At 35.2% G+C, this 15421-nt stretch overlaps 3 protein-coding genes across 3 annotated transcripts; 1 reads left to right on the top strand and 2 right to left on the bottom strand.

Moving 5' to 3' along the window:
• The first annotated feature begins 389 nt into the window (after nucleotides 1-389).
• LOC111896638 (peptidyl-prolyl cis-trans isomerase CYP71) lies at nucleotides 390-4399 on the top strand. Its single transcript, XM_023892612.3, has 14 exons — nucleotides 390-655; nucleotides 1050-1135; nucleotides 1217-1305; nucleotides 1372-1611; nucleotides 1682-1803; nucleotides 1907-1982; nucleotides 2160-2267; nucleotides 2364-2540; nucleotides 2656-2873; nucleotides 3025-3157; nucleotides 3244-3467; nucleotides 3570-3723; nucleotides 3816-3967; nucleotides 4059-4399. The coding sequence occupies exons 1-13, from the start codon at nucleotides 489-491 to the stop codon at nucleotides 3897-3899; spliced, it is 1878 nt and encodes a 625-aa protein (XP_023748380.1). The 5' UTR covers nucleotides 390-488; the 3' UTR covers nucleotides 3900-3967; nucleotides 4059-4399.
• An 886-nt stretch (nucleotides 4400-5285) lies between these two features.
• Nucleotides 5286-6739, bottom strand: LOC111896649 (uncharacterized). The gene is made up of 4 exons (XM_023892620.3): nucleotides 6606-6739; nucleotides 6379-6513; nucleotides 6138-6281; nucleotides 5286-5932 (listed from the first exon to the last, which is right to left on the bottom strand). Exons 1-4 carry the CDS (start codon nucleotides 6723-6725, stop codon nucleotides 5474-5476), a joined length of 858 nt encoding a protein of 285 aa, XP_023748388.1. The 5' UTR covers nucleotides 6726-6739; the 3' UTR covers nucleotides 5286-5473.
• A 1152-nt stretch (nucleotides 6740-7891) lies between these two features.
• LOC111896641 (60S acidic ribosomal protein P2) lies at nucleotides 7892-9146 on the bottom strand. Its single transcript, XM_023892613.3, has 4 exons — nucleotides 9024-9146; nucleotides 8657-8745; nucleotides 8187-8413; nucleotides 7892-8092 (listed from the first exon to the last, which is right to left on the bottom strand). The coding sequence occupies exons 2-4, from the start codon at nucleotides 8742-8744 to the stop codon at nucleotides 8063-8065; spliced, it is 345 nt and encodes a 114-aa protein (XP_023748381.1). The 5' UTR covers nucleotide 8745; nucleotides 9024-9146; the 3' UTR covers nucleotides 7892-8062.
• Between the last annotated feature and the right edge of the window lie 6275 nt (nucleotides 9147-15421).

Below are 15421 nucleotides of genomic sequence, written 5' to 3'. Positions count from 1 at the left end.
AGGATTGTCTTGTAAAGAAATTAGTTTTGAATATTGCCTATAACATTTTGGATGTAAAATAACATTATTGTTGAGAGAATCATTATGGGTTGTCTAGTTTGCACTTACATACATGTATATTTTATATATATCGGTAAAGTTGGATTATTTAAAAGGCTACCTGACATTAAAAACCAACAATCTATTGCATTAAAACTTTTTGTATGAATACATTAAAAAAAAAAAAAATGGTCCTCATCTTTTTCGGCAGAGATAAAAAAACAAAAGACATTTTACTTATTCAAAAACAAAAAACCGCCTTACCTTAGCGTTGGTGTTGTATTTCCAAAAAAGGCTTGTGTATCATAAAATATGGGCCAGGCTTTTATGGGCTGTATTGCGGGGGATCGCGTCCCAAGCACCTTCGCTGCACACACTTTACAGTAACACCAGTCGCAGGTCTTTTTGACCTTCGCAAATTTCAACTACGCTACGCTAACACTACAACAATGGAGGATACTCAGAATGACAACAAAGATGACAATGGAAGCTCCTTGGTGGAGACCGCTGCGGATGACGAGCCAATGGTGGGACCGGGACCCGCTCCAGTCCGTCGCCCAAAACGCCCGCTTCAGTTTGAACAAGCCTATCTCGATTCTCTTCCGTCTGCTAACATGTAAGATTAGGGTTTAGGGTTTTTGAGATTTTGAATTTCTTGTATAATACCTGAGTTATAGTACTTAATATACTCCCTTGATACCTTGAGAAATTAGATACGCTGGCTTTGGGGATCAAAGAAGCCACTTCTTAACCTCAAAAGTCATGTGAATTCTAAGGCGTGCAAGAAAAAAACTTCATAACTATATTTGAAAGACATTGCCACTAAAATTATATTGGTGTTGGATTTTCCACAATATCCATATGAATTTTGAATTTGGAAAGTATTAGGATAACCTAGGTGTAAAAGAAGATCATATTTTAGTATGGAGGGAGTCTTGTAGTAATTTCATGCTTTGTTATATTGCATTCTTTGTTGAATTTTTGGGGATTAATAACATTTCTGGATGCAGGTATGAGAAAAGTTACATGCATCGGGATGTGGTAACTCATGTTGCTGTTTCATCAGCTGATTTTTTCATCACTGGAAGTCAAGATGGTAACTTTACTTCTACATCACTATATGTGAATAACAGCATGTAGGGAGAATCTTGTAGTAATTTACTTCTCCCCTTTTCAGGACACTTGAAATTTTGGAAGAAAAAAGGACTTGGGATTGAATTTGCTAAGCATTTCAGATCCCACCTTGGACCCATTGAAGGTCTTGCAGTAAGTCTTCCACACTCTAATTAAACACTCACAAGGGTATTTTCGTCATTCCACTTTTTATGTCAGGTTAGTGTAGACGGATTGCTTTGCTGCACAATTTCAAGTGATAGATCTGTGAAAATATATGATGTGCATAACTATGACATGATGGTGATGTTACGCCTTCCATATACACCTGGAGCTGTTGAATGGGTTTACAAACAAGGAGCTGTGAAAGCCAAACTTGCTATTAGTGATAGAAACTCTTCTTTTGTGCATATATATGATCCACGAGCTGGAACAAATGATCCCATTGTTTCCAAAGAGGTAAGGTTGACTTTTTTTCTTGGATTCTGTTGACCATTTATCACTGAAAACTATTGTTTTTGTTAATCAGATACATTTGAATCCTGTTAAAGTAATGAAATACAACCATGCTTTTGATACTGTGGTATCTGGAGATACCATGGGGATTATTGAATATTGGGATCCTGCTACACTTCAGTTCCCTGAAAGTGGGTATGTTTTGTAATTGTGTGAAATTGTGTGTTTTCTGATTTTCTTGTTTTGTTTGTTGTTTGGCTACATACAATTGATGTTTCTTGTTTGTTGGATTCTTCAGGGTTAATTTCAAGTTGAAAAGTGATACTGATTTGTTTGCGATTGTCAAAAGTAAAACTGCTGTTTCTGCTATTGAGGTAATGATTTAAATTCAGGTTAATGTTTTGTAGAGAGTAATAGCCATTAGAAAAGTGATTTTGTTGTAATTAGGATAATATTTGTAATCTCTATAAAGCAACCACCTTTAAAAGAAGATTTATTTCATGTATCATTAATTATTAACACACATTTAAATATTTTTTTATTTCTTTTAGGTAAGCCCAGATGGAAAACAATTTGCAATCACATCACCAGATCGAAGAATACGTATATTTTGGTATAGAACAGGTAAACTAAGACGTGTCTATGATGAATCACTTGAGGTAAGTAAATTTACTCTTTTGCCCTCAGTTTCATGACATTTAAATGTATATATGATTAACTATTCTGAAGATTTAACCTAACTTTGGTTTGTTTAGAATGCTCAAGATCTTCAAAGAAGCGATGTTCCTTTGTATCGATTAGAAGCTATTGATTTTGGGAGAAGAATGGCAGTTGAAAGAGAAATTGAAAAAACAGAAAATGTCCCACAACCAAATGCACTGTTTGATGAAAGCTCTAATTTCATTATTTATCCAACTCTCCTTGGTATTAAAGTAAGAGATTTATGTTATGGCATTTAACATTTTGTTTTTCTCAAGTTCAATAAATTCGAAAAACAACATATCCTAAGGTATTATTTCTAATGTTTTATTCATAATTTGGTGATAGATTGTAAATCTGCACACAAACAAAGTTTCCAGAATTTTAGGGAAGGTGGAAAATAATGACAGGTTTTTAAGAATTGCTTTGTATCAAGGTGATCAAAGCAGTAAAAAAGTGCGTAAAATTCCTGCTGCTGCTGTGAATGTGAATGAAAGCAAAGATCCCATGACAGATCCTACTTTGTTATGCTGTGCTTTTAAGAAACACAGAATCTATTTGTTCAGGTATATATATATATATATATATATATATATATATATATATATATATATATATATATATATATATATATATATATATATATATATTTTTTATTTTGTGTAAAAGTAAAATCATATATTTATGATTGTTCATATGTTATAAAAATAAAAATAGCCGAAGAGAACCAGAGGAACCTGATGATGCAACCAAGGGTAGGGATGTCTTTAATGAAAAGCCTCCTCCTGATGAACTTATGGCTGCATCTGATATTGGAAAGTCTGTTACAACATCTCTTCCAGAAAATGTGGTAAGTAGTCTACTTTTTGCTTTTAAAATGATTTATTTGATTTTAATAAATAATAATTAATATCCTTGATGATATATATTTACCAGATTATGCACACAACACTTGGTGATATTCACATGAAGTTATACCCAGAAGAGTGTCCAAAAACAGTGGAGAATTTCACAACACACTGTAAAAACGGATACTATGATAATCTCATATTTCATCGTGTCATCAAAGGTTTTATGATTCAAACTGGAGACCCTTTGGGAGATGGGACAGGTGGCCAATCCATTTGGGGTAGAGAATTTGAAGATGAATTCCACAAAAGGTGTTATAACACATGACATTATTACTATAACACCCTTATTATATGAAAATACAATGAATGGAAATAAATAATGTGATGTGTAACAATTTATTGGTGTTGCAGTTTAAGACATGATAGGCCTTTCACATTGTCAATGGCGAATGCGGGGCCCAACACGAATGGGTCCCAGTTTTTTATCACAACTGTGGCTACACCTTGGCTGGATAATAAGCATACTGTTTTTGGCAGAGTTATAAAAGGCATGGATGTTGTTCAGGTATATAACTGAAAATATTGAGAATATTCTGTATTCTATATTTGATGTATATAAATTTTTTTCTGAAAATTCATAAAACTTGGGTTTTTCAGGGAATTGAGAAAGTGAAGACAGATAAGGGGGATAAACCGTATCAAGATGTGAAAATCTTAAATGTCACAGTTCCAAAGTCATGAGTCATGACTGTAGTAAGTTGGAGCTCATGATCTCTGGCATTTGACCAAAAATTCAACTTTTAAATCAGGTAAATGTTTTTTTTTTATATTTTTTTATTTTTGTGAAATGAGGTGTTATTTGTTGCGTGTAACACAATATAATATGATTGTTTGTTTAAGGTTGCCAAGATTTTCAATGACTGAAGAACGATGGTGTGATCGATTGTGTAGATGTGGCCTCATCATGTGAGGAAAGAAGTTACTTTTCAACAATGGTTTTGTAATTTATGACCAAGATAGATATCTCTTGATTAACAAAAAAAAATACTTTGAAAGAAAAAATCAACTGATTTCATGGGGATCATGTTTGTGTTGGTATTTGTGGTATGTCCATTTGTTGTATTTTAGGAAGACATTATATTATTACTCGAGAATCCTATGTTGAGAAATTGTTTTCATGTTGTGTTGGGCTTGTAGATCAAGAAATCAATGATTATATGCAATTTTTCAGTTGTTAAGAATGTCTTGTACTTCTTCCCAACTACTCAATATAGTTTTCTTAGTCATATAATATCATTAGCTATGAATGAGTTAATTTGTTGAGAGATATGTTGTATGTATTGAGCCGCATATGGAGTATAGTAGCAAAGCTTTGACCATTTTATACACTTTTTTTCCTGGGGGAAATCTCCACTAAAATCCTAATATTTTAACTTATTTTATAAAAAAGTTCCAAACTAATTTATATTTACAGAAAAACATAAAGTAACGGCTAAAACTTTGGAAAAATCGTTTATTTGTAATAGATGTTCTACAACAACTATTTTCATGTAAAAAGAACCTACCAATAAAAATTTTGCATCTAATAATAAAACATAAATAAAAAAACTATAGTTGTAAATTAAAAATATTTAAAACCATTTTAATAGGTCACTTCTGAACCTCATCTTAGATAAATTCATATCTTGACAACATAAAATAGGCTTATGATTTCGTGGTTTGTTGAAAAACTTGTCTCTTTTGGCAATCAATTATTGTGGTAAACTAGCCAAAAAAAATAGTTTTACTTTGATCCAAGATATCAATAATTAGAAACAAAGTGTATTCTTGGCATTATTGGTTGTATATAATCTCATGATTTCCTTGATTCCCAAAATTCATGTGAATGTTTAGTATCTTCATTTTAAGTAATTTTTAATCAATCTTGTTTTTCTAGAATTTAGCGATACAAGTTAAAATTTAGCTTCACAATGTAGCCTTCCAATGCATCTTGGAAATTAATAAAAAATTCTTCTTGGTGAAACCCTAAAACATTCTGTCATTACTTCCTGTTAAATCATAGGCTTATAACCAAAAATTGACTGATGCAATATAATAGTATCATTAATCATTTTTATATTTCTATATATGTATTATGTATTGGATCATGACAAAGTATTACCTTATGACTTATGTAGTTTTGGGGTTTTCTTGAAGAATCATACAATCAGGTTGCTAAGTAATACCAAAAGAGAGAAAAAAAAAACTAAGTAAAAATTATTAGGATCTTACAGTTTATATCCGCTCAGCAAACACTTGAATCACCGATGACAGTTTTAGGTTGGTGAAGGGCCATTGTAAGAGCTTCCATCGGAAAGAAGGAAAAATCCAGAAGAAACAGCGATTATACACAGCATCATGATCTTTATTCTCCTTGAAAACAGGTGAATAACCATGTCCCTTTCTTCATGCAAGCTAAAGAACTCTTCAATCACCATCTTAACCAACGAATCCAGAAGCTTCTTATACTGTGGATCAATATCAGCTGAATGCAGAACCTCGAACATGGATTCCCTTAGATGCTTTACCAGAAATTCTAGTTTAAATGAATCGGTTTGATCTTGTGTTGTAGATCCATCACCAGAAGAAACATGAACTGGAGAAGCTTCAGCAGTTATGGAGGATGAAAATGGAGTCGTTTCAACAGTTGTTATGGATGATAAAGCAGGCGAATCGCATGACAATGGAGTTACAGATGTTGGTGAAGCAAAATGATCCAAAGACACAATGTAGCTCTGAAACATTGAAAATAAATCTAAATTAGTGCAAATTGAAATCGTGTAACACAATGATAGAGCATAACAAACGGTAATCACTAGCCAATGTTGATTTAACTTGTTTTGTAAATCCATAGCAACTTCTAACTTCTAAGCAGGAATAAGACCTCATATCCGAAAAATAGAAGCAACCGTAACAGGTTTAAGTGGATTGGCAATATACCTCGATTGACTCATTGGATCGATCTCTACCAAAAACGAAAGCCTCTGAGATTGTAGCGATCTCAACCGAGTCTTCTGGATGTTCAAGCACAACGGATTTGTCCGGAATAATCGTTTGATCAGAAGTTAAGCTCGGTTTGCCGATCTGAGCATAAATATAAGAGCAAATGACGAGAAGAACGAGTGAAAATGAAACAATCAAATAAGCACAATGACTTCGAAAGGAAATAGATTCCATATACCTCTACAGTAGACTGGTCAGCGTCAACCGAATCTGAGATCGAGAACTTCTCGATTGCCTCTTTCTCCGGAAGGTTTAAGCCGACATCCTCCTCAGTAACAGAATTTAGAACAGAACTCAAGTTCTTCTTGACGCTCTGTTACGAAAAATTAACACAGACGTATACACAAAGCATTCAAATTAGTAATTAAGAACATTGAGAAATTGTATTAATTGAGATTGTTTGACCTTTTGCTGCTGATTATGTAGCTTCTTCGATGCAGCATTCATCTGTTTAGCCTTGCGATTGGAAGGAAGTGGTAGATGTTCCTTCTTTGATGTTTGAATTTCATGATTATCCTCTCTCATCTCTCTCTCAAACACGCAAACATGGAGTTCGTTCTTAGCGCCAGAATTTCGAAAGCTTTTTATTTATATATTATAATAGGCAATATGGATTTTTTAAGAGTAGAAACTGTGGCCCATTTGTGTTAATTTATTATGGGCTTAAATCGGCAAACAGTGGGCCGAACTCTTTAGACCGAAAACTTAATAGATCTAATTCACTTCATTTTGATATAGATATGGGATATTTTGACATGCATTTGGAAAATGTTTCTTGCTGTTATAATTTTAAAGATTTCCTTTTTAGGCTGTGTTTGGCGCGCCACAGCTAGCTGATAAACTAGCTTATTTTTCGAGCTTTTTTATGTTGTCGTGTTTAGTAAACCAAAAAGTAGCTTATAAACTAGTTTTTTGAAAAGCTACTTAGACTAGCTTTTTAGGAGTTTTTTAAAAAATTTCAAATACACCCCTTAATTAATTATATAAACACATTCTTACATGTCATTTTATGTAATTTTATATATTTCAGCTAGTTTTACCAATCGTTATTATTTATCAGCTAGCTTTTCAGCTATCACCTAGCTTTTTATTTAACAGCTAGCTTTTTAGCTAGTCCGCCAAACATAGCCTTAATCACTAAAACTGATTTTTGAGTTTCTTTGCGATGTTGATCTTTGAAGCTAACATCTTAATTTTAATTCGCTAAGTTAATGTTGAAATGGATTGTTTTATTGATGTGTATCAAGGTTAGTTATAGGTTACTCAAGGTTTGATTTTGGTTTCCATATCATGCATCGCATAATGCATACTTATATACATTGTTTACCTTAATGATGTGTTTATGATATTATTATGTGTTTATTTTTTTCATTTGTAAGGCTTTCCCCAATTTAGTGAAGCTTCGATAAAATTTGAGTTTTTAATACATGTTTCATGATTACTTTGGTCATGCTTAAAGTAGTTTGCAACCTTTACTTTGCCTCTTGTACTAATTGTTGGAAATGAATGATTGAATATCTACATTTGGTAGCATAAATGGCATTTCTCAAGTGGATATAGTCATAAGCATCGTCTTTGATAAAAACATTCTAAGATACTTAAAAACAATACATATCTTCTATCATTTTGCATAAACAAAACCACCCACCACATGTTAGAATTTAAGACAACAAGCATAAATAAACCAGAAGTATCAAATCAAACCACTTCAATTAAAAATCTTAAAATTTTCAACTAATCCTTTTACATCCAAGATCTTTTTAATTGTCTCACATAATTCAAGCTAAAAAATACCAAAACTTCATAACAAAATATAAAACCTTAGATGCATCAAAACAGAACACAAAAGTATCACCACCCTTCTAGTCATCAAATAAACTGAATCCCATTTCCTGCAAAAACAATATACAACCAAACATGTCATGAGAATATGAATTATTGAAATAACTCTCAACTTCAAAAGAAACAAAGAATAAAAAAGCTTACATCATCAGACTCCTCCTTCTCCTCAACTTTCTCCTCTTTCTTTGGTTCAGCAGCTGCTGCAGCAGCAGGTGCAGCACCACCAGCGGCGGCAGCAACAGCAACACCACCACCACCGGATGGAACTGAAGCCAACTTTTCCCTTCCGGATGCAATCAATTCAGTGATATCTTTACCCTTGACTTCAGACAAGAGCAATTCGATTCTATCATCATCGGCTTCAGCTCCAACTGCACATTATCAAATGCCATACATTATATCAAAAATCAAAATTTTAACAAATTTAACTAGCGAGTAGCAAAACTCGTTCTTCATCGCTCACAAAACTAGTCAATGATATAGATCAATTTGTGTTATGTAGTTTTCACGAAAACCCACATCTAATGTACCAAGTTTCATACAAAGAAACGAAATTACAAGAGAAAGGAATCATAGGATGAAAAATTAACGAGCTTAAATACTGGAAGGCATACCTGAACCGAGAATTTTCTTCAAATCTTCAGCTGATGGGGTAGTGTTACCTCCCAAAAGAGCCAACAAATACGCTGCGACAACCTTCATTCTGCATCCAAAAACATAACAAATACAGTCACAATCGGATTCCATCATCGAAAGACGACCATTTACAATAATCACAACTGGCACTTAAAACGCCTACAAGACTCGGGTTTTTCCCGATCAAACATACGATTATAATAGTATGCAAAGAACGAACAACGAGTTCGTCGGCAAACTAAAACCTTTGAGGAATCACTGAAATTTGTTTTCCAGAACTTCTGAATGTAAGATGTTTCCTAATAGAGGTAGACCAAACAAACCCTAGATTGCTAAGTAGAATACCTGCAATATCTGTTACAGCCGCTGAGTATCTCTTTGCTTCCTTGTGGGCGTTAGGGTTCTTCGGTCAGTTGGAACCCTAACCTCTTTATAACTTCTGTGAATTGTGATATCCCTTGTTGGGCTTCGCTTAAAGTATAGAAAATGGGCTCATCGAAGGATTGGGCCATTGGTTTTGTTTTGGTTTTATTTCATGTTTCTTGTCTTTTCCATAATTTATGTATGTTTCCTCGGTTCTTGTTTTTTCTCATTGTGATTTATCATGCAACAAAAATCACAACATCAATATACTCTATAAATCCATTTAATAGGATAAGAATGTAAATGTTGACACTTGTGTCTCAGCTGGAGGTACAACAAGTGTGTCACATAATAGCCTTAAATGACACAAAAGCAAGGGGATAAGTCCTAAGACAAGGAGTAAATTACACAAATGGTCCCTATGGTTTGGGGTAATTTGCGCGTTTGGTCCCTAACTTATTTTTTAACTCGGAAAGTTCTTACTGTTTGTTTTTGTTACGCGTTTGATCCCTACTTTTTGTTTTTGTTACGCGATTGGTCCCTATCTTACCTAAAAAAACTATTATTTAAATAGAAAAAAAAAATGGTAAGATAGGTAAGGTAAGGTGATGAGGGTTAGGGTTGGGGTGTGTTTATTTAAATATTTTAAAAAATCAAGGGCAAAATAGTTTTTTTAGGTAAGACAGGGACCAAGAGTGTAACAAAAACAAACAGTAAGGACCTTCCGAGTTAAAAAAATAAGTTACGGACCAAACGTGCAAATTACCCTAAACCATAGGGACCATTCGTGTAATTTACTCTAAGACAATATATGAATTAATCAAATATAAAGACATAAATCTGAAAACATGAAAAAAAATGGAACAAGGGAATAACAAGTCAAAGTAAGCAGCGGAAACACATATCAACATGAAACGTGTGTCAACAATAAGATCGGAAAAAAAAAACATATAAAGGGCACCACTCATCAAACTTGATCTTAATCATCCACACCCTCATATCTAAAGTCATATATGTGGAAATAACAACCTCAATGTATGGAAGGAAACATGTCAGGGATAAGGCGGGGTTGGCTATCGATGTCCCTATCTCAAAGTCTCCTATCACATTCCACTGCCCATCTTATTTAGATTATTCCACTTAGAGCACTTGTAGTTCAAATCTAAGAACTATACATCTTGAACACTAAAGTTTTAATTCGAAGCTCTAAACTAAATATTTAGTCCACTTAAACTAATGCTCTGATACCAATTGTAACATCCCTCGCATAGGGTGATTTTAAAATTGTTTTAAATCAAGTTTATATCAAGTTCAAAGTTTAAGTTTAAATCTTTGCGGATAAACATTTTTTCCCAATTCAAGTTTCGTTAAATACATAAAAAGGATATTACAAACAATATCAAAACATAAGTAGAAGTACAGTATTTACATCAATATTGTGTAACGCCCTGTTTCGAATCGTTTTCTATGTCGAAGTGGTAATCAAGGAGTGGGTATTAGCAGACTTATGACCCTTGAAGAATTCAAATTTAGACTCATTTGGAGGTGGGTGATGTAATTTGGATGATTCGGGTGTTCAGTTTGTGTTTTGGAGCCAAAGGGTATTTTGGTAATTTGGCAGCTCGAACTTTTATGGAAATTGGATGTTTGTTTGGGAAATTGTAAGGCTTGTATGATTTGATTAAAGCGTAGAGCATCTTGTTACCTTTTCATGGATATAAGGATTGTCGGAATCGAATTTATAACAAATAAGTTATGGTCTTCGGAGTGCTTTAGGGTTTAAGAGGAAACCCTAGTACGCGGGGTGTACTGATGTGAAGGGCAGTACGTGAGGTGTAATGTGGTATACGGCCTAGGGATGAAAGTGGGTCCAAACCCGGACCGTTGGACCCGGGCCCAGAAAACCCGAAAACCGGAATTGGCGAATTATAAGACCCGATAACCGGACCGGTATACGGGAACCGGTTCCGATTCGGTTCCGGGTATTAGACCGGGTAAAATGGGTATGGAACCGGTTGGAACCTGAAATTAAAAATTGGAACCAAACTCGTGTATTAGACCCGGAAATGGAACCGGAAACCTGAAATTTTGGAATTGAAACCGTTAAATTTGGCAAAATACCATATTGTATTCCTAAACAACTTTTTCAATATCTCTTTGAAATATTTGTGTATATTTTTCTCAAACTCTATCGATGCTCTCTGTTTGTTTTCACTTCATCATCAATACACACACAAGGGATGTATGTATGTGTGAGTTTTGCTTGTTCCCATTCCCAAGTTAAACACATAAAAGTCCATTGACATAAATTCAATATAACTTCATTTTTGTTGAGTTTGTTAGTTAATAAATAAAATATCAACTCCCACTTATTATCCAAACACCAAAAATTATATATTGTTTTTCCTTTTCTTTTTCTAAATTCAAAAAGTCACATCCTCTCTAATAAATGAAGGTTTTTTTTGCCACTTGTCATACTCTCATGCATTATACCACATGTCATTTTGTCATAATTTTGAGATATTTATTTTCCACTTGTCATTTACTTAATTTATCATTATTGAATATATATCATTAATTTAGTTTCTATAAATTAAACATACCATAATAATTATATTAATTTCAAATTTCAAACTTCAATTTCAATTTTAAATAAATTTACAATTCAAACATTCGTATTTAAACTTTTGTTATAATTAACACATTTAATACACGGGTCTGACAAGCATAAAGAAGTATTCGAGAAGCTAAAGAAGAAGCTATGCGAGACACCGATACTTTCTATACCTGATGGAGTTGAAGACTTCGCTGTCTATAGCGATGCGTCTGGGGTTGGATTGGGTTGTGTTTTGACCCAAAGAGAAAAGGTGATAGCATATGCGTCTCGACAGCTGAAGGAGCAATAAAAAAAATTACCCGACTCATGATTTGGAGTTGGCAGCGGTAGTTTTCGCTCTGAAAATATGGAGGCATTACCTCTATGGCACGAAGTGTAAACTTTTCACTGATCATAAGAGTCTCCAATATCTCTTTAATCAGAAAGAATTGAATATGAGGCAACGACGTTGGCTGGAGTTACTCAAGGACTACGACTGTGAGATACTTTACCATCCCGGTAAAGCTAATGTTGTTGCTGATGCTCTCAGTCGGAAAGTCAATGTTAAGAGAAAAAGGCCAAGAGCGTTGAGAATAGAAGTTGTCTCGACAATTGTGGAAAGTATAAAGAAAGCTCAAGAGAAAGCTTCTGAGAAGAATGACCGAAGGGAGGAACGTTTGGGCAAAACGTTGGTGTTTGATACAAACGGTCATGGACTGAAGGTGTTCCAAGGTCAAATTTTGGTACCTAAGTCTGGAGGAATAAGAGATCTTCTGATGGAAGAAGCTCACAAGACCATGTACTCAATTCATCCTGGCAGCACTATAATGTATAGGGACCTGAAACCCTACTACTGGTGGCCAACGATGAAGCTTGATGTTGCAAAGTATGTGGCCGAGTGTGTGTGACTTGTGCGAGAGTCAAGACACAACATCAGAAACCATATGGGAGTTTAGAGCCTTTACCTGTGCCTATGGGTAAATGTGAAGACATTGTTATGGATTTTGTCACTAAACTACCCCGAACAAAGAATGGTTACGACATGATTTGGGTGGTCGTTGATCGATTCACTAAGAGTGCGCATTTCATAGCAGCCAATGAGAAATGGTCTATGGAAAAGCTTGCGAATTCTTACGTGAAGGAAATTATGAGGCTTCACGGTGTTCCGTTAACAATTGTATTGGATCGTGATAGCCGTTTCACCTCAAGGTTTTGGAAAAGTCTACAAGAGGAAATGGGTACCAAGTTGTGTTTAAGTACAGCTTACCATCCGCAGACTGATGGTCAGAGTGAAAGAACAATACAAATACTTGAAGATATGCTGAGAGCATGTACCCTGGAATTCCTAGGTAATTGGGATGAACATTTACCTTTGGTAGAATTTTCCTACAATAATAGTTTCCACTCGAGCATAAAGATGACACCTTATCAAGCTTTGTACGGACAGAAGTGTCGTACGCCGTCATGTTGGCTTGAGGCCGGAGAAAAGCAGTTTATGGGACCCGATATGGTCCATCAGACTGCTGAGAAGTTGAAAGTGATCAGGGAAAAAATGTTAGCAGCTCAAGATCACCAAAAGAGTTATGCTGACAGGAAGCGAAGACCGATGACATTTGAAGTTGGAGATTCGGTTTTGCTTAAAGTCTCGTCGTGGAAGGGACTTATAAGATTTGGTAAAAGGGGAAAGTTGAGTCCAAGGTTTATTGGACCGTTTAAAGTTCTTCAGAGGATTGGAAACCAAGCTTACAAGCTCGAATTACCAGAAGAACCGAATGGAATTCTTAACACTTTTCATGTGTGTTATTTAAGGAAGTTCACGGGAGAAGTTCCCGATATAATTCCAATTTCTGAATTGAGAATTGATGAAAACAAGAGGTTAATTGAAGAACCGGAGGCAATTGTTGACCGAAAGACTAAGAAGCTTCGACGCAAGATGGTCGAATTAGTGCTTGTGCGTTGGAAACATTCGAATGGGCCAAATCTCACTTGGGAAACAGAGAGTGACATGTTGAGTCGCTATCCGCATTTGTTTGTTGATGTGTGATTCCGGGGACGGAATCATTCTAAGGTGGAGAGAATTGTAACGTCCGCGTTTCCAGGCTAGGCATTATCATTGATGTAATAGTCTAGGTTAACCCTTGTAACTCTTTTTGAAGTATTAATGATGAAATATTTAAGTATTATGTGTTATGTGCTTAATTGTGTGACTTAATTTAATTAATAATAAAAATAAGCGTCAGAATGAAATGTTAGATAAAGCCTATATCTATGGATAATGTTGTAGTGGTTGAAACGAGGTTTCCGAATATATAAAGAATGTCGAAATCCGAGTCATAACGAAGAAGTTATGACATGTCGAAGTTTCGCGACAGAACCGGCAATGCTGAATGACGTAAAAAGTGAAATTTACGTTAGAGCGATATTTAGCCTTAGTAATCTAAACGAAAGTCATAGAGTTCGTTAAACCGAGAGCGTGCATAAAAAGAACGCCCAAATCTGACTTCGTATGAGGAAGTTATGATTTTTCGAAGTTTCGACTTAGCAGTATGCAGCCCGAATACTCGATTTGAGATCGAGCGGTTTTTAGCCGAAACAATCTAAATGAGAATTGAAGATCTCGTTAATTTTAGTGAAACGATGAAAAGATAGGCGAAAAAGGAGTTCAGATGAAGGAGTTATGAATTTCGAACAAAGTTTTCCTGTCCCGGCCTACTAAAAATACTATATAAGTAATATACTTATAATATATTAAAAATCAATTCAAAATTAGCCAATGGAGTCTAAACGAGAGTTGTAGACCATAATCTCACCTTCGCGTCGATATAAAGAACGTCGAAAACGGAGTTCGTATGTGAAAGTTATGAATTTCTGAAGTTCGGGGCGCGAACCCCAAAGTTGTGTCAGAGACCACGACGTGGCAAGCAGTTCCACGACGTGGCAAGTCTTCTGACACCTCCGGGAGTCCCCCAGATGCAACTTTCAATGACATATGCAATGACGACCAAGCCCACGACGTGGAAAAAGGATCCCACGACGTGGCAAGGGCCAAATTTGCCCTATAAATAGATTTGAAGGGCCAGCTGACTATGGTTGCTCCATCCCTTCTCTCCCACTCCCGATACACCCTCTAAGCCCTATTTTAACCCCCCGAAGCCCCGGTATCAACCCCGAGACCCGAAGCAAGTTCCAAAACCCGAAGATCCCGAGAAGAAAAGAGTTTCCGAGCCGAAGCTCTGCCCGCGAGAAGTTCGATTTTTGTGAAGATCTTCCAGGTCTGCTGAGGATTACTACTACTGTAAGCCGTAGTGTTGTCCGATCATCTTCGGATCAAGTGAGTGTGTAGTTACTTTCTTCCAATACAATATTATGAAGTATTTTATATAAAATACGTGTTATGTGTATACATTTTGTTGTTATATGTGTGAATGTATATTCACTCTCTTCTATCTCATATATCTGATTTATTCTCTATGAAATACGTGTTATGTGTGTGTGCCTCATCTGTTATGTGGAATATGTATTGATTAAAGCATGCTATACAGGTTTTTAAACTATGTATAAAAATGTATATTTTTATCTACTAATATGTTGGGTAGAACATGAGTAGATAGTTGGTGTGTAATAAACAGATGAGAGGCCTCGTTGTTTTGATTCAGTCATCTAGTGGAGTTTAGATGACGACCACAGACTTTTCTAGACAGTCATGTGGAACACTAGCAGGCTCGCCACCTGTAGGTGTTAATGAACTTGGGTGTTCATTCGTTGTACTCCATCCCCCTCATGG

Source organism: Lactuca sativa, chromosome 6 (assembly GCF_002870075.4).
Source record: "Lactuca sativa cultivar Salinas chromosome 6, Lsat_Salinas_v11, whole genome shotgun sequence".
Lineage (NCBI taxonomy): Eukaryota > Viridiplantae > Streptophyta > Magnoliopsida > Asterales > Asteraceae > Lactuca > Lactuca sativa.
The sequence above is the reverse complement of the archived record's forward strand: the minus strand, read 5'-3'. Positions and strand labels throughout refer to the sequence as shown.